This window comes from Octopus bimaculoides, chromosome 6, assembly GCF_046866305.1.
Source record: "Octopus bimaculoides isolate indiv1 chromosome 6, ASM4686630v1, whole genome shotgun sequence".
NCBI classification, from domain to species: domain Eukaryota; kingdom Metazoa; phylum Mollusca; class Cephalopoda; order Octopoda; family Octopodidae; genus Octopus; species Octopus bimaculoides.
The window spans coordinates 37283210-37308706 of NC_142933.1; the positions used below are offsets into that span (position 1 = coordinate 37283210).

Here is a 25497-nt window from a genome sequence, read left to right on the forward strand (position 1 = left end):
CACACACACACACACATTTACGCAGAGTAATGTTAAGGTTAAATGAGATACACGAGGATGGAAAATTGTTCAAGACGACAAAACGGGTAGTTATTTATGACGGTTTTCGATTTTACAATACGCGATCAATTATCCGGTAAGCTTGGGAGCGGAAGTGTCCCGGATTTCTGGAGACATTCTAAATATATACTTAAAAAATATAAAATTAAATATGAAAATACAAGTACTAAATTGTATTTAACAGATTTAAATTAATACACTTCTTTAGCAGTGTTTGATGCTTATTAATCCATTTAAAATTCTTAAACTGTCATACGGTACCATGTACTCAGTATACTGTTTATTGGATGAACATTAAGCGAAGAAAAGTACAAAACATATTTTTATTTAACAGATGTAGGTACAAATTAATAGCAGTCTTAAGCAGTGGTTCTCAAACTTTTCAAAAAGTTTTACGCGCCGATCCCCTTACAGTTTTTTCGATGATTCGCGGTCCTCTAGAAAATGCAGGATAATTAACTTGGAACAAATTTACATACATTCATGTACCGTATTTTCCGGACTATGAACTGTACTGCCCATAGACCTGCAAATCCGGAAACCACAACTTAATCCACGCAACACCCTATAGGGATACAGTAAATACACATGAAGATATGGGGAATCAGTTGATTAATTGGTTACAAAACAAATGAGAAACAAAAACAGTCCGAAAATATACCGAGCATCCTGTATTAACTGTGTAAGATCCATTTGTGCCCATTTAGCAGTCAGAAACCGTGGGTCATACAGCGAAAACTACGGTACTTATACGTACATATCAGTGGTTCTCGAGCTTTTAGCATCACCTTCCCCTTTTGCCATGTTTTGGGATGTTATCCTCCCCGTTGGTAGGTCATTCCTCATATTCATTATCCAAGAGGTGCATTTCAACCAATTTAGCTATTTTCAGCAGAAGAATTGTAATAGCATCCCAAAGTGTACTGAAGTTTCTGTCACTCGGACCACTAGTATGCATAAAAAAGTACAATTTTAGTAGAACCGTCTTCTCTTCCTCCCCTGAAGGTAGCCATCCCTCTTCCTGAATCCCCGATACATAACATGACAACAACAAAAAATTATATCAAAAATTATTTATTTACAAACGCAGACTATCTGTTATTTTATTTACAGCAAAGTTCAGTGTGATGAATGTACCTGCTTAGCAGTGACCAGCTCTTTTACGTTCGGCTCTGTTTTGAAGAAAGCAATCCCCATTTCTAGTATGACATCCAGTCGATTTCGTTACTTCATTTTGATGGCAAGGGAAGTGGAAAACGCGGCCTCACACTCATAGGTGGTTCGAACTGGTATCAGTACTCTAAAAGTAATCTTTGCGACATCAGAATATGACTGCCATTTCAATCCAAAAGTCAGAAGAGCACATTTCACGGAAAAAAAAAACATTTTGCACCTCTATCATTGACTGAATCAATGAATTGCTCTGGAATTAAATTGTTTTCTGCGGGTAGATCGCTAACAAAGAGTGCAAAGGGGTTCCTGATAAAGCGGCAGTATTTGTCACAGTCATGAAGATGTGGAAAATAAAAATATATTTCTCTGCCAAGTAATGAGACGTGTTGTTTCATTAGTTCAACGATAACGTCATCGACTTGAAGCTCGGTCTCATCAATAAACATGTTTAGTTGATGAAATGATGCAAAATTCTTTCTATCCAACTTTGGGTACCAAAGTTCAAGCTTCATTTTGAAAATAGTTTTTCATGAGAATGAGGCATGGTTGTATCTTTCCCTTGCAGTGAATGATTGACGGCATTCACTCACAAGAATATGTCCAACAAATATGCCAAGCAGATCAGAAAACGAACATCGGAGAATTTGGCGTGCAAACCTGGCTTGACATCTTGTAAAAAAAATCGTTGATTTATTTTCGTAGAAGAAAAACCCTCTTTATTGTTTTTCGTTTCGAAAGCCATCTCACTTGTGAGTGCAACAGAAGCGTTTCGAATTCAGAATCACTTTCTTTGCACAACTCGGCAAACAGACGGGAGTTGAGTGCGTTCGCTTTGATGGAGTTCACTGCTGTAATCACGTAATCCAGAACATTTTTTAACTCATCAAGCATAGTTTTCACCATTAGTGCTTGTTGATGAATTGTGTAGTGCTACCAATAGTGGCTGGGAAGTTTTCTTTCAGCAAAGTCTGAAAATCGGAACGAGAACCAAGCATTGCTGGAGCGTTGTCGGTGCACGTGTCAATGATATACTCTCAGTTGGTATCATGGGTCTCAAAAAATTTGTCCACTTTATTAAATATTTCACTTGCGGTTGTTTTGGTGCTGAAGGTTTCGCGAAACAGGAATTCGTCTTCCAGGCGATTGTTATGTACATAACGTACATAGACGCAAAGTTGGGCTAAGATGGCAACATCCATCGTTTCATCAAGCTGGATCGCGAAAAAGTTAAAAAGTGAATTGTGAATCTTTGAGACCACCTGCGATAAAATGTTATCAGATAGCTAATGGTATTCACTTGCTAACAGTATCGATTGAGAAGACATGCTTCAGCTTCTGAAGTTCAGAACTCCCCAGCACATTCGATATGATATCTTTACAACAAGGCAATATCAACTCTTCGCTGATATTGTAGGGCTTTTTGGCAACAGCTGTTTTCCTTGAAACCTCGTAGAATACTTCCAAACCAGCGAAGACATTCTTGTGTCATCAAGTCTGGATTTCATCAATCTGTCGGCTTTGCGTCTGATGAAGTCGACATCTCTATTTGTTGAACTGGGATGCTTCGTTTCGAAGTGGCTCTTTAACTTGCTGGGCTTTAGTGAAGTAGACACCAAAACCTTGGAGCACAAAACTCAATGTGGTTTCTCTTCTCCGTCAAGACTTTATCACTGTAAAATCGAATTTCAAATAAGACTGAACATATCTCATTTTCTTTTACTTCTTTTTTTTTTGGGGGGGGGGAGGCATGGTTAAAAGAAATAAGATTCAGTAAACCAATTTAATATAACTACATCGTATATTTATTTCGTATTTATTATATACTACGGGTGTGCATATATGCCTTATTGTAGTCAGCTTTTGGGTGTACTAATTAGCAATAAAGCTTACATCTCACTGTTATCTTTGGAAGAAAACCAAAGCGTATATGAACGTTGTTTTTTCGTAGATAAACTTCCGTGAATTGATAACCGTTGAGAAGACAGTTTTGTCGGAACACGTTGCCATGAAAAACAGCCATGCCTTACAAAGCCCAGCCAATATGCAGGATGAGAATGGATGTCTGGCAAAGGGCAAAGTCATGCGGGAACATGCACCGGTGAGGATAATAACGGCGAGACATGCAAACGTGTGGATTGCAATAGTAGAGTGGTGAATCATGTGAGCGTAGAATAGCGACAGCAAATGCACGATCAACCGTTATACCTGCATATTTTCCATCGGACAATCACACTTATTATACAACATATGTGTGATTAGCAAAAGAGTGTCGTGGCGTGGGTTTTAGAAGTCTTCCTTTTGGATGATAGCATGCGAAAAATTGGAAGTTTAAAAATTTTTTAACTTAACTGTCTCAAGCCACCCGTTTTCACAATACTTCAGTGTCCATTCGCGGTCCCCTAGGGGACCGTGGACCCCAGTTTGAGAACCGCAAAAAGTAAAGAACAAACTAATTTTGACACACCGGATGCAAATTACGCAACTCCCAAAAGAGGGTCAGATTATTGAATACAGGGTACAGTATCATATATGATGTTACTCAGTATTCCAGAATTTCTGGAAATTCCAGATTTCTGGAAACTGGATGAAATGTCCGGTACTGTATTTGAAATGCTGGGAGTAAGTTAAATTGTCAGAGATCTCTTTTGAAATGAGACAAACTCTCAAGAGTTTTCTATAGACTAGAGGTGGATACTTTTTAGACAAAGAGTGATGTTGGCGATAATAGGTGTTGATGACCGGAGTCTTCGAAAAGCATGGGAGGAACATCATCAACTGGACTGCGACTACCTTGTTGCCTTTTAATGATCGGAAACACTTTCACACTTAGCTACAATGTACCCGTGATGATGTGGAAAGTAGGTGGGAAATATTGATTCTGGCAGTATTTTGTTATATGTGTGTGTGTTCAGTGCAGCAGTGTTAAGGGTTGAAATATATGTGGTGTCTCTATCAGCAGAACCGTTTCTTATAAAGCCATATTGATCGAGAAGTTGCTAGTTGGAGGACTTTGCAACGTTGATCGAGATGCCTTTAGCAAATAATTGCCTTGAGGAAGGGAGCAAAGGCTCTACTGCAATTTGGGAAATCTTTCCAACAAAATAGATGTTCTAACAAAACAGATCCATTTCATTTTCTTCACGAAACGATTTTCAATTTCACCGTCTCTCTGATTCCATTGTTCTAATTTAGGTTTACAGGTCAAGAACTCTGCTAACACCTGTAGAAAGTTACCCAACATCAACAACAAAGATGCGCCGAGTTCACTCACTAATAAATACCTTTAAGACAAACACCAAGAAAGAATGCATGAACATGCTCTACCCGTATGTCCATGGACACTACGGACTGCACTGTAACCATTCCAAGAATACGGTCTATGATCTTAAAAAAACATATAATCTGTGGAAACGCGCATAGCGATGCATTAGGATGTTTATAAACTCCATTCGAAGATTATTATTGTTATTAATATGTATATATATATATATATATATATATATATAGGCTAAGTCGATCACATTGACCCCAGTTCGTAACTGGTACTTATTTTATCGACTCTGAAGGATGAAAGGCAAAGTCAACATCGGCAAAATTTGAACTCAGATCGTATTGACGAACGAAATGCTACTAAGCCCCCACCCACATGTATATATATACACGAGGGTGGGGGCTGAAAGTTTCTGGCTTTAAAGGTATCGTGAAAGCCTGGTTAGAGGCCCAGCTTTCCGAGTTCTTTTACAGGGCTCAGAAAAAATGGAGGACCGCTGCAATAAGTGTGTGAATCTGAGAGGAGAATATCTTGAATGAAATCCTAATTAACTGCTCCTCCTGTACTTTCTTTTACTCAAAGTCAGGAAATTTTCAGCACCCCTCGTGTATATTTATGTACACACACACACACACACACACACACACACACACACACACACACACACACACACACACACACGTCTTTGTATGTGATAACATATATGTAGATATATATTACACATACAAAGATATATGCTTATACATGCGCATACAAATTACCAAGCGTGCAAATAACATACACTCAGTTATGTGTCTTTGTGTGTTTATATCATCTGTGCGTATATATGCATGTTCCGCCTCTGTTTGTCTCTCTGTGTGTGTGTTTGTGTGTGTGTGTGTGTGTGTGTGTGTGTGTGTGTGTAGTAAGAGAAAAGGAAAGAGGGTATTTAATTAAGAGATGAGTAACCAGTGTAACAAGGAGGGAAATTATTAAGATAAACAACAGTAACAACAACAGACGGAAACGTGAGAGGATTTACTTAATCTGTTTTTAAGCTTTGTTGGAACAATTTATTACTGCGTAGAGTATTGCATTCACCTCACTGTATACACACCGACAAATTTTATAGATCTTAAGGGCGTCAACTTAAACCCTCAATATACAACATCTCACTTATAATTGTCCATTCCTCGAACTTATCGATTGTTGCTGTTGGTGTTGTTTTTATTCGTGTTGTAATAGTTGTGATCGCTGGCCCTTTGCTTTTGTTCAATTGCTGTTTGGATACTACTGTGGCTGCTGATTTTGTTGATGTTGTTATTGTTGATGTTATTATCATGATTAAGGTGGCGAGCTGGTAGAATTGTTAGCACGTCGGGATTAGCAGCATTTTGTTCGTCAATACGATCTGAGTTCAAGTTCCGCCGAGGTTGACTTTGCCTTTCGTTCTTCAGGGTCGATAACATAAGTACCAGTTACGCACGGGGTCGATGTGATCGACTTACTTTCTCCCCACAAATTTCAGGCCTTGTGCCCTTAGTAGAAAGGATTATTATTATGATTAAGCTGACGAGATGGCAGAATTGTTAGCACGCCGGGCGAAATGCTTAGCGGTATTTCGTCTGTCTTTACGTTCTGAGTTCAAATTCCGCCGAGATCGACTTTGCCTTTCATCCTTTCGGGGTCGATAAATTAAGTACCAGTTGCGTTCTGGATCGATCTAATCAACTGGCCCCTTCCCCCAAAATTTCTGGCCTTGTGCCTAGAGTAGAAAAGAATTGTTAGCACGTCGGGCAAAAAGCTTACCAGCATTTCGCTCATTTGTACGCTCTGATTACTATCTGATTACGATCTAATTACTTCATTAAAACAAATCACCACATTTTGAAAAATAAATCCCTCAAATAAAGTGTCAATACACAAAATTATTATTGACATAATAACAAATAAATCATCACCTATATTTTCATAAATTACACTCTTCACATCTTCCCACACCATACAAATAGATATACGTATAGAATATGATATTGTTAAACACACCAAACATCCCAAATAACTCCATCAAAGTACTAGGGTCGATGTAATCGTCTTGCCTCCATCTCACAAAATTTCAGGCCTTATGCCTATTACAAAAAAAGAATTATTATTAGTATTATTGTTGTTGTAGATAATCCTTTGGATAAAGGCAAACCAGCTGTAAACCATCCGATCTACTTCTTTAGTTAGTCATAATGCATCTAACCTACGACTACATTATTTAATCTCATCACTTAGTATCATTCCGTATCCGTCAAAAACGCTGCATATTGAAATTTCATATTCATGTTGTTCGTCAAACTGAAATTGTTTGAACGTACTTTTATACATATATACAGAAGAACAAAGCAAACTAATCTGTGTTCTCGTAATACGATCAACCAGTGATGCAAAACCTTTCAGAGATTCTCCATGAGTTTTCCATGCTAAACATGAAAAGCATGTGAAATGCTCTAGAATCCTACTCTTATGTGAATTTCCTCACACACACACACACACACACACACACACACACACACACACACACACACACACACACACACACACACACACACACACACACACACACACATGCACACACACATGCACATAAGTGAAGCAATAAAATTTGCTTAGAGGGTGCAAATCCAGGTCCAAAAGTTTTTACAATGTCGATTTTTTTCAATTTTAAATGCAAAACAATCAGATTTAATAATACTAATTATCATAACTAAATCAGATAAATCCAAAAATGAAAAAGTAATATTTAAAATCAGTCCAAAAATGGATTTATGCTCGTTTGTTTTGGTGACGAAGTTTTTCAGTAGGAGGTTCAAAGCGTTTTCATTGCTCACTCGTCACAGAAAAAAAAAAAAAAAAAAATTAAGGGATGCGCTTGCACCCCCTGCCCAGTTCCTGAGCCTATGGGAATGCATCAATCTGCGCACACGAGGGTGAAGCATAAATACTTGTATTATTAAAGAGAAAAAAGTAAATAGCATAGACACTTGTATATTAAAGTGAACACATACCCTCCAAGCAAATATATTATTCGTACATACATGCATTTATATACACATCAACCGATTCAGACAACCAAAAAAAAAACACTTCGCTTGACTAGAACAAAAGAGTCTTGTCATGTGGTTAGTGAGCAGCATGAATTCTCCCAATGAAAAAGACTAAAATAAATAAAATGAAATTTATGCATGAGAAATAAAGGAAGACCATGAATAAGCTCAAAGCTAACCTGAGAGTGACAAAGATTCCCTGGGAACATTGAATCACAACGAATTAAGTTTGACTTGTGATAAAGCCATAAAGAACTATGAATTGGACTGTCTGGATCATCTTAAAGAGATGGGAGCAAAGGCAAAGTATCGAATTAACATGCCAGCTGCTTTACATAATAACCCATTCTTATGACCAATCTGTGGACTTGTCTGTAAATCGTTGGGTGGGTTAAAGTCTCGTAAGAGACATAATGCTCAAACAGAGCTAAAACAAAAGAAAAAACTCAAACCCCAGACATGCTGTTAGATCTCATACGTCGAAATCTCTACGGGAGAATCCATCATATACATACATACGTATATATATATATATATATATATATATATATATATATATATATATATATATATATATATATATATATATATATATACACATATATATATATATATATATATAAATACATATATAGAAAGTCCTTGGTGCAGTATTATATGTTTGAAAATTTAATAGAAATGGCTTTTCTGATAATTTTTCCACTTTAATAACTTTTTGTAATCTTATAATCATATTATTATCAAAGTGGAAAAAATTATCAGGACTAGGCAGTTAGGTGGCCAGATGATAGGGATGATGTGGCCGCAGAAATTGTCTGACAGCCGTGACTGAGTACTCTTCCTTGTGTGGCATGGTGCAGATTCTTGTTGCCAGACATAGGGTCTTCCAGCAGCTACTCTCCAGGCATTTAATGTAGGCCTCGGTGTTGAGTCTGAGTTCGCGTGGGAACATGAATGGAGGCATAACGTCGCCATCACTATTGATCATTTCAAAAACCATGATGTTGACTGGATGTTTGATTTTTATCACCCTCGGTACATGTTTTGAGAACACGGCAAGCCAACAGTTGTTCTGTGTGTGTTCACCATCTGCTCGTATTGGAGCTTCCGGCGCGAATGCCAAGCAGTACAGCATGTAATTTCCAAATTTCTAGCAGAGTGAATTACATCATGGTGCTGTTCTTCTCACAGACGGTGCCCAGCTGCCCCTACTATACTGTATAGTCGACAAAATATAAAAAAACAATGTGCATGAGTGAAATTAAAAATATAAGATGGCAACGATTTACTCATCGCACCCTGTATATATATATATATATATATATATATATATATATATATATATGCATACATACATACGTACTCACACACAAGCACACATACACACACACACACACGTATTAAGTCTTCTAGTTTTAGGGTTAGAGTTGAATTTAATCCGAAGATATCAGAGCATTAGATGGCGCTAACCAGCATCTAGTCCATTACACGCATGCAGGTACATACTCGCTCCCTCCCTCCACACACACATACACACTGTCCCTCTCTCTCCTTCTTTTCTCTCTGTCACTCTCTCACGCGCACACACATGCACATACGCATACACATATTTTGATGGTCTTATCACCTGGACTTCCGATAACACAGAACCTCGTCGTACTACAAACAAAAATATAGACTAGTTCGAGAATGAGTCTGTGAGTGCATGTGTGTGCGTGCGCGAGCGTATATGAGAAAGAAAGAGAGAGAGAGATAGAGAGATAGAGAGAGAGATAGATAGAGAGAGAGAGATAGAGAGAGATAGATAGAGAGAGAGAGAGACAGAGGCGGGAATGGCGACAGTGAAACAATTTACATGTCTGTCAGACCAGACAGTGTGGACATCCTGTGTTTACACTGACCATCAGATGATAGATAACATGAGGTTGATAGTGACCATTATATACGCTCTCTTGTGTGACGGTTTGCTTGTTACTGTTGTTGTTTAGCCCTAGGTCTGCCCAGTTCTTACTCACCAGTGGCTTCCAACGTTTGTCTAACTTTATTACCCTATCTGTCAGTGCTTTAAGGTACTCGATACCTTTGCTTGAAAGTTCGGATCTAGTTAGTTTCATTCGCCAAATCAGCCCCCTTTAATTTTGCTCAGACTGCTTTCAATTTTGGTGGGATCTAGTTTTCTTTTTTATTCGCAAAATATGCGTTTTTTAAAAGACAGTAAAACATCTGAAAATCAGCTATAATAATGTAGTCTTCCAGTCTTATTTCTATGAAGGTATGATGTTGTGGAGAACAAAATTGGAGGAAAAGCTACAGAGGTCTAAAAATAGAAAAAAACTGTATTTTTTAGCCAAAAGCGAGATAAATTTTCTGCGTTAAGAGGAGCGGTATCAACGTTAAAGTTGTACCCTTTGAAATTTATCGTTTAGCGTCTGTGAAATGACCTTTTCATTGTAGGTTTCTAAATAAACAGAAATACCCAATAAAGTCAACATGTATAATCTTACTGTTTCTTTTTTGTTTCTTCATTGATTTATGTATTTATTTTTTAAAATTTGTTATATTAATATGTTTGTCTGCATGGGTTTATTTTATGCGTATTTCAGTATTATGTATACATGCCATGTATTTGTGTACATCATTAATATATAAGTGCATATGTGTGTGCGTGTGTGAAAAGGGGGCTCTGTCTCCAAACCTTCAAAGTTTTCATGCTTGGATTTGTAAACTACGATAAGAATAACACTGATCAACAAAGAATTTGTCCCAAGAAAAAGAATACTTGTCTCTTAAATGTTTTTGGATGCAGAAATCAAAAATAATGTCAAATTATCTGTATTACCCACAGTTTCTCTGTTCCACTATATCCCTCTCACTTCTTGTTACTTGGGCTAAATTTCAGTTAAGCTGTTGAAATGTGAAGCTAACGGTTTAAGAAATACTCCTGGCTGCTAACCGTGAACTATAAAATAACTTTTTTCAGCTTATTGAACCTCGATATGGGAAAAATTTACAACATTCTACGCTAATAAACTTCTCTTGTTCCTGAAAGTTGTTTTTTTATACCTTTTACGAATTGCTCGAAGCTTACTAACTTCCTATACCTGGATCCTTGGATCTTACACACACACACATATCATTATATATATATATATATATATATATATATATATATATATATATATATATATATATATATATATATATATATATATATATATATATATATATATATATATATATATATATGTAATATATGTATATATGTAATATATGCATATATGCATGTATGCATATATGTACGCATGTATATATACGTGTCTGTGTCTGTGTGTGCCTGTGTGCCTGTGTGTGCACGCATATGTATTTCTCAATATACACGTATATATATATATATATATATATATATATATATATATATATATATATATATATTCCAGATGAATAGAATTTGTTCCGCTGAGGAGGTCTAATATGATCGAAACACGTTCACCGCACTGTCTAAATGCTTCTGAAGACCAAGTTCCCTGCAACATACATTGTCTATATTGATCACATGTCTCGGTCACCACTGATCTTATCCGAGTTGTTCGGTTTCAAGTTTTAAACACACTCAGAGGAAGTTTTTGTTTCCAATGTATTTGGATAACCTCAGTTGATCAATATTTTTCATCTCGCTATATTACATATATGAAACCCTATTGTAATGATAACATTCTACTGATTGATAATATTTTCAAAATTATTGCTATTTTTCTTGTATTAACTATCATTAATTTTATGACTGCTAACATTCATATAACTGATATCCTTATCTTGACTGCTTATAAAGGCCGTTGTTTTATTACAACTGTCAACGCCTTATAATAATTACTAATGCAATTTCTGTCAATGTTTCAATTAATGGTAATATTATATTATTGTTATTTTCAGGTGATCGAGTATTGTGAATGTGCGTTCGAAGAAGCGATCAACGAAGATTACTAAAAAAGGAAACACTCAGAAAGCCATTGAATAGTCAGTGTTCAGGCAGCGATGATCGTTTGTTTAGATTTAGTCACCCAGAACAGAGAGGACGTGGTGTATCATTGGAGCCAGACGATAAACTTTCAGCTATGACAGCAGTTGCTTCCATTGGTGCTACTATGCATGACAGTAACGTGACAGCGAGTCTTCACAGAGCAAACCTACCGTCTTTGAGGCCTGTTGAACTGAGGACTACACCAACATCGATATTTAAAAAATCTTTTCAAGCTCTAGCTAAGGCTGCCTCTCTCGACGGACAAGATAATGAGGATGGTTTTGATGATAGTTGTAGTGAAGACACAGACATTTATTGCAATAATAGATGCAGTATTAGCACAGCTGAGATGTCTTCTGCAACTGCTGCACATGTTAGCAACAATGTATTCAATGGTGAGCACTTCCAAGGATTTAGCCATTTCAGAAATCACAGCAACTTAGCAAATTCAACTGTTATTTGCAATAATGTCATGAAAAGCAATTACCACGACGGTCACACAAACGTCAACAGTAACAACGACGACGATGATGATGATAATAATAATAATAATAAAAATGATAATAATGATGATGATGATTGCGTTGCTGACGATGATGATTTTAGTGATCATGATTCACATTATTCGGCTGACCTCGAAGAAGTTTACTTTCCAGTTCTCAACTATCCTCGAAGACCTGAATCCCCAAATGCAAGTAAACAACTGATAGACTTTGCTCAGTTGATCAGTGCCGATATACAGAAGTTTTTCGGTCGTAAGCATGGTGACGAGGACTCTTGTGATATTTATGAAGATAAGTGGATATCAAATAAATCAGGGCGGGAACTCTATTACGCAGATTTGTTGAGAATTGCACACGGTGAGAATCCTGACACGCGACGTAGCTCTTCAAAGCGAAGTGCTACCTCAGCAACGGCGACCACATCGTCTGCAGCCTCCGACAGCCAATCTTCGATAGGCTTTGATAACAAGGAAAAGTTTAGTGGTCGCCTGAATAAATCCGTTGGACTAGGGCCATTGAATGAACTGTTTGAATTTGGACTGCGTAACTTTTTCACTGATTCAAAATCAAAAACGTCGACAAGGAAATTGAAACGTCTTCGGTTGGATCTGAAAAAACATGATGATATTATACCTATGAGCCAAAGAAAATTACCTCGTTCTTTCTGGAAACAACCCTGTTCTGGGTCAGAGGCAGCAAAATCAAAATATTCTACACGTTCCAGTTACATGTTGAATTCTTCCAAAACACCTGATTTCAGTGACCTCCTGGAGAGCTGGACAACAGGCGTGGACCGCAGTGATTTCAGCGGTGAACTTTCTTGTAGTGACGTCAGTACGACGTCATCAGATTGACGTCCAATCAAAAGGAAGAACTTGCTCAAACAGCAGCAGATTCAAGCAGGGCAACTTTGTAAATGTGACAACATGAATAAACGACCAGAAAACATCAATAGCAATAATAATAATAATAATAATAATAATAATAATAATAATAATAATAATAATAATAATAATAATAATAATAACAACAACAACGACACCAACATGGGGAATTGGTGAGTAGGCGACGACGATGATAACGACGAGGATGATTGGCGATGATAAAAATAAAATATGATAATTAATTAATAAAATTACTTTTTAAGGAATTGGAAACTGGTGTAAATTTATTCTTCATGCCTCGGAGTTGATTGACGTTGCGAAGCGGTTAAATATAATGGTATAGTAAACACCATCAACAACATCAAAAACATATAGTCAACAACTATATCAGCAACAAAATCGTCAACAAAAGAACATCAACGCGGTCGCTTGATCTGCTTGAAAAAGCAGCTAAATCTTCCATCAATATCTGGTTTAGAACAGAATGCTACACTGAATTGTAGGTGAACTGTGTCAAGGAAAAGACGAGATGATCACGGCTGGAATGATTTTGATGAAAGATCTGAGATAAACACCACCACCACTACCACCACCACCACCAAAACCACCACCACCACCACCACCACCACCACCAACAACAACAACAACAACAACAGCTACACAGTAATTACAACAAATTCAACAACTACAACATTAACAGTAACTCAAGCAACCATCACAGCAATAGCAACGAGTTTATAGGTAGAGCTTCTATATTGCAACTCAACATATGAAAAGTAACAAACAATATCCCTCAAATTACACGCAACAATCTTAAAGCAAATAGGATAATGTAATCCTAGGTAGACTATGTCCGAGTTACAGATAGGGTGGATATGATTGGAGTGTCTTCGATCATTTTAAATCAATAGTTTTTTACAAGGTGGTTAAATCATAAGAGGTTGGTCAATTCTATTTTGTTTTAGCAGTCCAGAATCTACTCTTTAGTTGTCCATTACAATTTATAAATGTACATATATGTATATAAATGTACAGTCTTTTTACAATAACCCAGTCTATTTAAGAAGATGTACGTCTTTAACACGTCTTTTGATCTGAAATTGTGTGCTGAAACTAAAGCGATTGTAGCGTGGAAGACAAAAGTTCGCCATTCAGAAACACACAGAGGCCGTTAACTTCGCTTACACATTTATTTGTAATACTGTGTCAAAATTTTCGTCGCTCGAAACTGCGATCGGTTCACCGACAAAATTTTGCGCAGTTTCGAGCGACGAAAATTTTGGCACAGTATTACAAATAAATGTTTCAATGAAGTTAACGGTCTTTGTGTGTTTCTGAATGGCTAACTTGTGTCTTCCACACAGCAATCTCCAGTCTATTTATTTGTAGTCTTGTCAATTTTATTCCAATTGCTTCTAATTTATAGCAGTCCAGGCAACTTTATGCCAAGTTGACCCAAACTATAGTTTTAAGCAGCTCCCTTGCTCTTTACTTACATATTGATTTATCAATGGTAGAGGAGAGACATAGTAAGATGAATTGGCTTGGGTGCATGACTGGTATTTATTCCATCCATCTTGAAATAATGGAAATCAAAGTTCACCTCGTTGGAATTATTATCCATTGATGTAAGACAGAATCAATTAAACAAGATCAATAGTTAAGTACTAGTTATGTAGTGAAGTCCAATGAACCGGCCACATTCCTCCTTTAGAATCCCTGAGCCGTTGTATCATATCTTCATTTTATTAACTAGTGAAAGCAATGTTATAGAATTGGTAAATTCATAGTCGTAATTTAGTTATATAATTTTACATTAAATTTACAGAAGTGTTCATAAAATAAATGCCAGTCAAAAACCTGGGTTGTTTAAATCAACTGTACCCTTCCCAAAATATTTGTCTTAAAATTAAATTCGTGGCCGGAGATTTGGCAAGAATAGTGTTATGAGGAAACACCAGACGTGAAATCGTTAGTTGTACACTTGTTAGACTTACTTCTATATAGTTGTTAGTGAAATGTATCAGTTTAGATTGTTGTATGTTTATATTGGATCATATTACATATTTGGACTAGATACAACCGTCTGAGAGCTGTAGATGGTGGAATTGACAGAGCACGGGAGAAAATGTTTTGCGCTATTTATTTACATTCTGATTTCAAATCCCGCCATATTATTCTGAATCTATAAAACAAATACCGGTTCCAGGACTGGTATAATTAAAACCGACTGTACCCAACTCACTAAATTTTGTGACCCTGTGCCTGTGGTAGAAATCATTTGTTATATTTGTACAAGTTAACCATATTCTTGTTAAACTATAGTTTCTTAACACAACTCTTCTTGTTAATTACACTCATATTGTTACTGTTTCCATAAAAATCATAATGTCATATTCACTTATTATCAAAATAAATCCGTAACGTGAGTCCTAACTGTATATAATCCGAAGTTGTCAGGTGAACACAAGGATGTAAAGCAACATTTCATGAAGGTGAATTTCTTACATGCTACAGGAAAGAGTCAAACTTTGGCTTCCATTAGACACACATTTCCACTACATGCATTGTGCTAAATCGTTTAGCAACTCTACGTATTTATTACCACACGTCTCCTGCTAATATCTCTTGTGTGACTTACTATTCCGATTGCATCCTTCATGCTATATGCAGCACACCTCAAGTGCCATACTACATTTGTTTGATATTTAGTGCATGTATCCATATAATATTAATACACGAGACATTCATGCGTTATATAAACATTATCTTGGTTTATATTATTTGAAATGAATGTATTTGGCAATTATCAATTTCTGAGTTACAGGAAGTCGAAAGCAAAAGACTTAATAGAATCATCTCGTGCTATCATAGGTGACAAGAATGCTTTACATTTTGTAGAAAGTTCCAGCCTTCTTTGATAATATGTAGTTGTCATTTGTAAAATGGAGATCAACTAAACCTATTTCTCATTGAATATTCTAAAGTTGGTTTCACTTTAGATTTTGGGGTCTTTCAGAACAGTTTGCTCTGTAGATTTGTGACGTCCCTTGGTAAAAAGGGTCATATGACATTGCTAAGTTAGAAATAAAAGTTTAGTTCTGATAGAAATCACACACATCACCTACACAACTACAAATAAACATACTCTGAAGTCAATATATGCACACATGTCAACTGATTGTTACTCATGTTTCCTAGAATCAAGTGTACAATTCATTAAAACAATTCCGTTAACGTGTGCGTGCGTATGAGTGTGTGCGTGTGCTTATATGAAAATATATGTGTACATATGATTGCGTGCATGCGTGCGTGCGTGCGTGCGTGTGTGTGTATATGTGTCCGTGTGTTTATATGAAATGTGTGATTATGTCTTTTTCCCTCTAAATCCTCATCTCCCCGCCATATACCTATATGTATTTATATGTTAATATAAATTTATTGATACACATGACCAGAACTAATGATTATCTATATTAAACGATCTGGTCAAAACTGACCAAAAATGACCAAGGTCACTAACTTCAAACTTTTGATAATGTAAAATAATTGACATCATACATAAATGATCAAAATGATGTGTCATCCACTAATTAACAATTTATGTCATTCATATCATCAACAAAAGATTGTCATATAATAATTAAGAAATTATATGTCATTCAGTAATTAACTATGATATGTCATGCGATAATTAAGAGTTATGTCATTCAATAATTAACAGTTTATAAACGAATGTTTTGTGTTTGTTTTCTTTCTTTTCCAAACATTAATTCCGAATTATTTTCAGATATCCAGACTGTGTCTTTTACTCATAGAACTACTCTACACAAAATTCGAACTCCGATTACTTTCTACTCACTACACATCTTTACCCTTTTTGCTCTGTTCTTGATATAGAACCACGTCCAGTTTAGGTGACTGGCATTTTCTGCTCTTAACAAATTTAACCTTTATCATTGTCTGAAATAAATACTTCTCAACCATTTTTTGCCTATGGACCCTTTGGGTTCCTATTTTACTCTACTAGACCTACGTAGCTATTTGATGTGTATAAAAAACCCTACCGCATTTCTATAATTAAATATTAGGAATTGTGTAAAAAAGCTAAAATATTTCGTGTGTTGTAGAAGTATAAGAAGTTTATTACACACAAATTTTAACAATAAAATCTTATATGGAGCCCCAAAGGTCATATGGATTCCGGTTGAGAAACCCTGTCTTAAACCTACCTTTTGTCTCACCTCCCTATCCAATTGAACTCTAGTCTTAAATATTTACCGATTCCTTTTGAGCGTACCAAGATGAAACAGACCCCAATTCTATTGCTTTCTGCAGAAAATTTCCCTATGGCATAAATACAATTCTCTAGGAATCAACTCACTATTTTCACTGCTTAAGGTGACGAGTAACATCAAGAAGAAATCATTGAAACACACTTAATCAAACATTGACTCATATGTTCTAACCGAGTCTCCTGGTCTTTGCAACACATTTAACTAACCACAGTCTTACAAGTTTAACTTCGCTTGCTGACACTCCGAGTCTTTCATGGAACAGGAAAACAAAACAGACCACAATTATTTCATATCTTTCCTTTCGAAGAAAATTACTTATGAGCCAGTAGTAACCAAAATATCAGAGATAACAGTCTCACATTGTCATATACAGTGATAACACGCTCATGTAGTCACACAATGTGTCTGTTGGTCACAAGTTTTATCTGGCGGTCAGATACATTGTCAGTTGACCATATGGTTTCTATATTACCCACATACTTTCCACAGTAACCGTATGATGTGAAGGTCACTTGCAGCCTCCAAACTCATTTTACCTCATATCGTCTATCATCTAACTAAATATAAATTCAGAAAACGAAATAATGTAAAATCTTACAACATTCTGTTCCTACACTTGAATGAACGATGTGGTTTTAACAACTCTTTAATTTTCAGTTTAAGTTTCAGATGTATGAACGCCAAACAGTAATAACAGGTCTCAAAGAGAATCAACTTCTAAAGAATTTAATTAAAAATATCTATCTATCTATCTATCTATCTATCTATCTATCTATCTATCTATCTATCTATCTATCTATCTATCTATCTATCTATCTGTCTGTCTGTCTGTCTGTCTGTCTCTGTATCTGTCTGTCTGTGTGTCTGTCTGTCTGTGTGTCTGTCTGTCTGTGTTTCTGTCTGTCTGTGTGTGTGTCTGTGTGTGTGTCTGTCTGTGTGTCTGTCTTCGTCTAGTTATCTAGCCAATTAGAAATTGTATACACACACACGCACACACGCACACACACACACACACACACACACACACACACACACACACACACACACACACACACACACACAAGTTGAATAAAGTTAAAACATTTCAAATCTGATGAGTACATTATGCATGAAAGCACTAATTTTGTTAAAATACTATAATAAAAAACGTGAAAATCAGACTGTTTTAACTTTATTCAACTTATATATTATTCTATACACATTCACATAAATTCGAAACACAAAATATATATATATCAAAATAAGCAACACGGATTTTAAAGATGATTGCAGTACGCACATTTCATGCTACTCCATTTATTTAAGTAATGCAAGCATTACATTAAATGCAATATGTAGAGCAATCTTCAGCTGCACAAAAATGTAGAAAAATTACAGTAGAATAGACATATTATAATTGTGGCAACATTTAAAATCCAAGTGGGAAGAAGAATATATAAAAATCCATCTTGACATAGCCAAGGCTAGCAGGCTAGTAATTAGTTTTAGGTAGAATTCTAACTGTCTCTGATTTAATTGTTTCTTATCTAGTGGTTATAGTATAAGGGGCAATCCCTTCTAAGGAAAGGGAAAGTGTAAGCATTATACATGGATATAGCTATAAAGGTTTCTCTGGTCGCCTTGATCACCTTGCTCTTAGAATGGTTTTTGGATAATACCATACTATATTCTGGTGCCTAAACATAAGTACCAAATTCAATTTTGAATCTCTCTCTCTCTCTCTGTATATATATATATATATATATATATATAATAGATGTTAAAACGAATGGTTTACAGCTGGTAGCTTACCGGTAAAGCACGGTCACTTTCACAGTGATCGTTTTGTATATTCCATCTTCCGCCTTTCATCTGCCATATATATATATATATATATATATATATATATATATATATATATATATATATATATGACGACTGATCCATCTTGACAGACGATAGCCATCCCATCAACAATCCACACATATCATCACGCAGTACAATCACTCCGTTGGTGAGCCCTCAAGTGACTTTGAAGTTCGGCTGCTGAGCGATAAGGTCTACAGCACAGATGACAAATGTTCAGGCCTCTCGATCCTTGGCCGCTGGTATCTGATTCTAAGGAAACGCTTCTGTGAACCAGCATATGTCTCTTAAGTCCGGGTATTGTTTTACAAACCTTGTGACATATTGGTTTTGTTTAATGCAATCTTTATACCTCTTTCTCGGTTTCTGCCGCGGTCGCTCACCATAAAATAAGCGCTTCGGCAAACGATCATCCTTCATTCTAATTACATGCCCAGTCCATCTCATTTGGGCCAGGATAATATGTTTTTCAATTGAGCTACAATGCGCCCTGCGCAAAACCTCTGTATCTGCTACGAAACTCTTCCATTTTACTCCTAGGATGCGTCTTAGACACTTTTGATGAAACCTTTCTAGCATCTTTACATGACGCTTGTAAGTGGTCCATGTTTCGCCTGAATAAAGAAGTGCAGTCAATACACACGCTTTGTAGATGCTGATTTTCGTCTGCAGGGAGATATCTCTATCAGCCCATACTCGCTTTTCAAGCTTTCCAAATGCAGCACTTCCCTTCGTTATTCGATGGTATATTTCTGCATCAAGACCACCATCCCTTGACAGTGTGGTTCCAAGGTAAACAAAGGTGTCAATGACTTCTAATCTTGTTCCGTTCACAAAGATGTTTGGTTCAGTATATATTTGTCCAGGTGTGGGGGTAAACATTACCTTGGTTTTTCTCAGAAATATGTACATGCAGTGGAAAATCTATCCATTAAATGTTGCATATCTTCCTCTGTGTGTGCCAGCAAGTCAGCATCATCAGCATAGAGCAATTCTCTGACAAGTACTCTGAAAACCTTTGCCTTACAGTTAAACCTGGTCAGATTAAATTTGCTACCAGATGTCCGGAATCTGATTCCGATTCCCCTGTTACAATCCTCAAATGCATACCAAAGCAATGTAGCAAAATATATAGAGAAAAGTGTAGGGGCAGGAATATCTCCCTGTTTTACACCGTTGTCCACTGAAAATTCATCAGATAGATTACCATTAAAAACTACCTGAGCTTTCATGTTGTTGTGCAATTTCTCGAAGAGGCTCACAAAATGTGTCGGGCAACCAAGTTTGCACAAAACAATCCACAGTGCGTCCCTGTTTACCGTGTCAAATGCCTTAGTTAGATCTATAAAAACCTGGTATAGTGGCATTTGTTCCTCTAAACATTTCTCCTGAACCTGCCTTGCAGAAAATATCATATCTATTGTTCCCCGCTCGGGTCTGAAACCACACTGTTCCTCAGGAATCACATGTGGACACATATTCTCCACGAGACGTTCTAACATGATCCTCGAAAGTATCTTCCCAGTATGTGCCAGGAGAGTTATTCCTCTGGAATTACCACACACTGATTTGGGTCCCTTACCTTTGTATATAGGGATTAGAATGCCGTTTATCCATTCCTGTGGCACAGAGGACTCAGTCCAAACTTGACACAACAGGCTATGAATTTCGGAGATGTGACCCCCACCTGCTTTCAGAATTTCAGCTGGAATACCATCCAGCCCAGGAGCTTTGTTGGATCTCAGTTTCCGTATTGCCAGTTTTATTTCTTCAATGGAAGGCGCATCGTCCATGTGTTGCATTATCACTCTTTGGGAGATATTATTTATGACATCCATGTTCACTACAGATGGATTATGGAAAAGTTCCGCGAAATGCTCCCTCCATCTGCTCATTATTCCAGGAGGATCCTTAATAACCTCATTTCCGTCTTTTGATTTCAAGGGAACATACGTTGAGGACTGCGGTCCAAAAGCTTGTCGCAATAAGCCGTACAAGTTTTTAATGTCTTTCCTTTTATAAGATGCCTGTATTTCCTCAGACAAATTACTCCACCAGGTATCTTTGAGCCTCCTTAATTCCTTTTGCAGTTCTACTTTCTGCGCTCTGTATACCTTTTCTAGTTTTACTTTGCCCTTAATGTTTGGGTTAAGAAGTTTTTCATAAGTAGACCTCTTTGTTGCCAGTAGCTCATTTACCATTGCATCATTGGAGTCAAACCAATCTCTATGTTGTCTCCTCTTAAAACCCAGCACATCCACTCCAGCCTTATATAATCCTTCTCAAAAAGATTGCCATGAACCTTCAAAATAAATATTACTGCATCTATCCCGAAATAGCTGTGAGACCTGTGGCTGTTTAAGTTGTCCTACATCAATTTTTTGGGGGACTCGCACACTTGCACTACGCTTTCTTGTACGAACCCTGAATTTGAACTTAGCCCTAACCATTTTGTGATCAGTATCACAATCAGCTCCTCGCAAAACTCTGAGACTACACAAATCCTGTAGGTCAGATTTCCGAGTTAATACAAGGTCAATCATGTGACCTTGCTTTGATCTTGGATGAATCCAGATGACTTTATGTTTCAGCTTATGGTGAAAAAATGTGTTCCCAACAGCCAACTTTAGTTCAGAGCACATTTGTAGCAGGTGTAAACCATTTTTGTTCACCTTACCTATTCCATACCGCCCAAGTACATTCCAAGCACTATTGTCCCTGCCAACATGTGCATTGAAGTCGCCGAGCACAACCAACTTCTTATTCAGAGGGACTGAGAGGATACTACTTCTAAGTTCCTCATAGAATGCATGGATATTTTCTTCATTTGCTGAGAGTGTGGGAGCATAGATGGAGAAAACAGTCACAAAGCGTCCACAAGAGAGAGGGATCCGGAGTTTCATCATGCGGTCATTTATACTTTGTGGTTGTTCTAGGTCTTTCAGTAAATTACTTCTAATTGCAAACCCAACATCACCCTCCCTTTTCTCTCCCTTTGGCCTCCCAACCCAGAACACTGTAAAGCCGGTTGCTCTTTCAACAAGATGATCTTCACCTGAACATCTTGTTTCAGATAGAGCTGCAATATCAACATTAAGACGTCTCAGCTCCTTAGTTACTAGAGCTGTTCTTCTTTCAGGCCTATCCGCTCGATCCAAGAGAGTTCTCACATTCCAGCATGCCAAGTTAAGTAAAACCTTTTCCCTCGCATACATTTTATTATTGCTTATATTTCTTCGTTCGTTCCTGCTATATTGAACCACCGTTAGCCGCAGTAAACTAACCAGCAGAGTGCGGACAGACAATTTTTAATGCACCTTTTCTAGCACCTTCCCGGTATATCCAGGTGAGCAGTGTTCTCCTTAAAAGGGTTGCTTAGACACAAGATTCTCCACCGAAAACAGCCCCTGTCCATGAAGACATGTTAGCGATGTTAAGATAAGAACCCTGCCGCCTTATGTGCAGATTTGTAACTGTATGCTTCCAACCGGTCAAGTCTGCATACGTCGCCACTCCTCCATCGCCACAGGACTTTTCTCTCCTCCTTTCTTCTTTCTTCCTCTCCTCTCTTGCCCTTCTCACTCCTTTTTCCTTCCTCCCCCCATCCATCCTTCCCCCTCCTCTCTCTCTCTTTCTTTTCCCTAATTTTGTCTCGGGTCATACTAAGATGACTGTGATTTGACAGTGTTTTGTCTTGTTGGGGACATCTGTACTTCATTGGATTTTAGTGACAAACGCTTGTACAACACCTTTGCCACTCTCTAGGTCAAAATAGTATAATCCAGTGACAAGCGAGAGCAAGATGACTAGTACTAAGTTGACTGCAGGTTTTATATCAGAGTATCCTCTCCTAGGCTTTTCCTCAAAAGGAGACTGCAAGCCAGCAGTGGTAGATCAATTTGAATTCGGAGTTTTATTCTCCTATACTGGTTGTCCCAACCACGACATCATAAAAAAAAAGAGCCCAGTCTGCTCCCACAGAAGTCATGGACCTGGTTTTATGTCGGAGTGTCCTTCTCCTAGAAGAGTTGCCTTCACTTGGCTAATGGGCCTCATCTACCCCACATATTAAAAAAAAAAATACATAGAAAATACATAGAAAAGTCAATATAAAAGATGTAGATATGAAAGGAGAAAAGTAAATGCAATGGAGATACATATAAAATATAAAATATATATAAAAACGATGTGTAAAAAACACATAAATACGATGTGTAAAAACACATAAAGATACATAAAAAGTAAATATAAAAATATATAAAAAATAGTAAATATAAAATATATATATATATATATATATATATATATATATATATATATATATATATATATATAAAGAAATGCATATAAAAATATACACACACACAGCACAGCACAACAACACGCGCACACAGAATTTAAACACACACACAGAAACAAACATTGTTGGTTGGACGTTACTACACAGTAGTTCTTACGTCCTTTCGACGAGTCTTATTTTTCATCCCGCAGGATGCCAACAATCACCCTCCTCAGCAAGCGAGCTTGGTGGGGTTGCCAGTTTAGTCGCCGACGACCCGACCATGAGACAGGTTGTACTGGATTACATGTTACCAGTAGCGCTCAGGAATACTTATAAGAGCGACCTGACATTATATATATATAATGTATGTATGCATATATTAGAGCAGGTTGAGTATATTAGATACTATTACTTCAAAGACAGACAGAGCTTAATACAACTATAGAGTAAACTTTAATGCGATTATTGAAAGTTTCAAACTCTTGACAGTTACTAGCAGTTTCATCAACTATTTCAGGACTCTTCAGGCTGTTTTCATGCGCACATATAGCTCGAAAATCGTAATCTGAAAATTCATACAGGTGACGCAACTACTAGTGACTGCGATATTTTGCATATTTCACTACTCTCAAAACAATCTATCTATCTATCTATCTATCTATCTATCTATCTATCTATCTATCTATCTATCTATCTATGGGGGAGAATGTACAAAAAAAAAACAACAGACGAGGACAGGTGGTGTAAACAACAAAAGGATATATTAGTTTGACGCTTGGGAATACAGAAAGTCTTTAACGTTTCGAGCTACGCTCTTCAACAGAAAGAATACGGAGAAAAGGAGAAAAACACGGAGAAAAAAAATTGAATGGTGTTTGGTCAACGATCTATCATGGCTTCTGTCATGGCTTCTGCGGACAGGAAGTTCAGAAAGCTAGAAAGTTCACGCAGGAGAGCTAAGAAAAAGGGGAGATAACAAAAGGGGGGAAGAAAGAACGGTGACCGAAGAACGAGGAGCTGTGTGTGTGTGTGTGTGTGTGTATGAGAGAGAGAGAGAGAGAGAGAGAGAGAAGGCTGGTGATCTTAACGTATGCATGTGTGAACAAATGGGGAAGGGAGAAAGGAGTTGGTCAGTTGTAGTGTGTGTGTGGTGTGATGTGAGGGTGTTGGGAGGTAGGGAAGGCATGGGTGGAGTGTGGGTTAGGCTGAGGGTGAGGGTAGAGGTAGGGGTATGTGGGTAGGAAGTGGGTGTAAGGAATTGGATGGGGTGGAGTGGGATGGAGTGGAGTGGGAAGGTAGAGTAGGAGTGTGTTGGGGTGGGGTGGGATGAGCTTATGAGGGAGGGTTGACGATGAAGGCGGAGGGGTGGCGATGAAGGGGGAAGGTGGATATAAGAGAGGGGGAAGGAGAAAGAGAGGAAGAGAGGAAGAGGGAGATAAAGAGAGTAAGAGAGAAGAGAGTGAGAGAGAGAGAGAAAGAGAGAAGAGAGTGAGAGAGAGAGAGCAAGAGAGAAGAGAGTGAGAGAGAGTAAGAGAGAGGAGAGAAAGAGTAGGGGTGAAGAGAAGTAGGAGTGAAGAGAAGTAGGAATCGGAGAGGTGGGTGGGAGCAGGAGGGGAGAGGTGGGTGGGAGGAGAGGGTCGGTGGGTGGTAGGAGGGAGGGCGGGGAGAGAGACTGGGGGGTAGATGAAGAGGGGAGGGGGGTTAGATGATGAGGGAAGGGGAGTTGAGCCCATGTGGCGCAAAGGAGCGAAGAGAGAAGATTAATCCCTGTTCACGGCGCAAACGGGAGTCCGGATGGCCCCTGTGCATGGACAATCCAAACACGGACAGGTGTTGCTGCAAGGAGTGACCGGCAGAACGGAAACGGCGTGACACCGGGGTGTCATTGCAAACGTTGATGTCTCGGAGGTGTTCCGCGAATTGGTCGGCCAGGTGGCGCCCCGTTTGTCCGATGTACAGAGAATGGCAGAGAGAGCAGGAGATGCAATAGATGATGTTGGTAGAAGTGCAGGTGAAGGAGTCGGTGATGCGATAGGGTCGGTGATGGGTACTGGTGAGGAGGGTGGTGTTGGAGAGGTAAGGGCAAGTGCGG

At 37.7% G+C, this 25497-nt stretch overlaps 1 protein-coding gene across 3 annotated transcripts in view; it reads left to right on the top strand.

Moving 5' to 3' along the window:
• The window catches only part of LOC106878619 (uncharacterized), an 84001-nt gene extending 67285 nt beyond the window's left edge, over positions 1 to 16716 (top strand). For all 3 annotated transcript variants that reach the window (XM_089353753.1, XM_089353755.1, XM_089353754.1), the window contains exon 2: positions 11506 to 16716. In XM_089353753.1, the coding sequence (XP_089209879.1) occupies positions 11523 to 12950 (1428 nt within the window). In that variant the 5' untranslated portion in view covers positions 11506 to 11522 and the 3' untranslated portion in view covers positions 12951 to 16716. The remainder of the gene's footprint in view (positions 1 to 11505) is intronic.
• The last annotated feature ends 8781 nt before the right edge of the window (positions 16717 to 25497 follow it).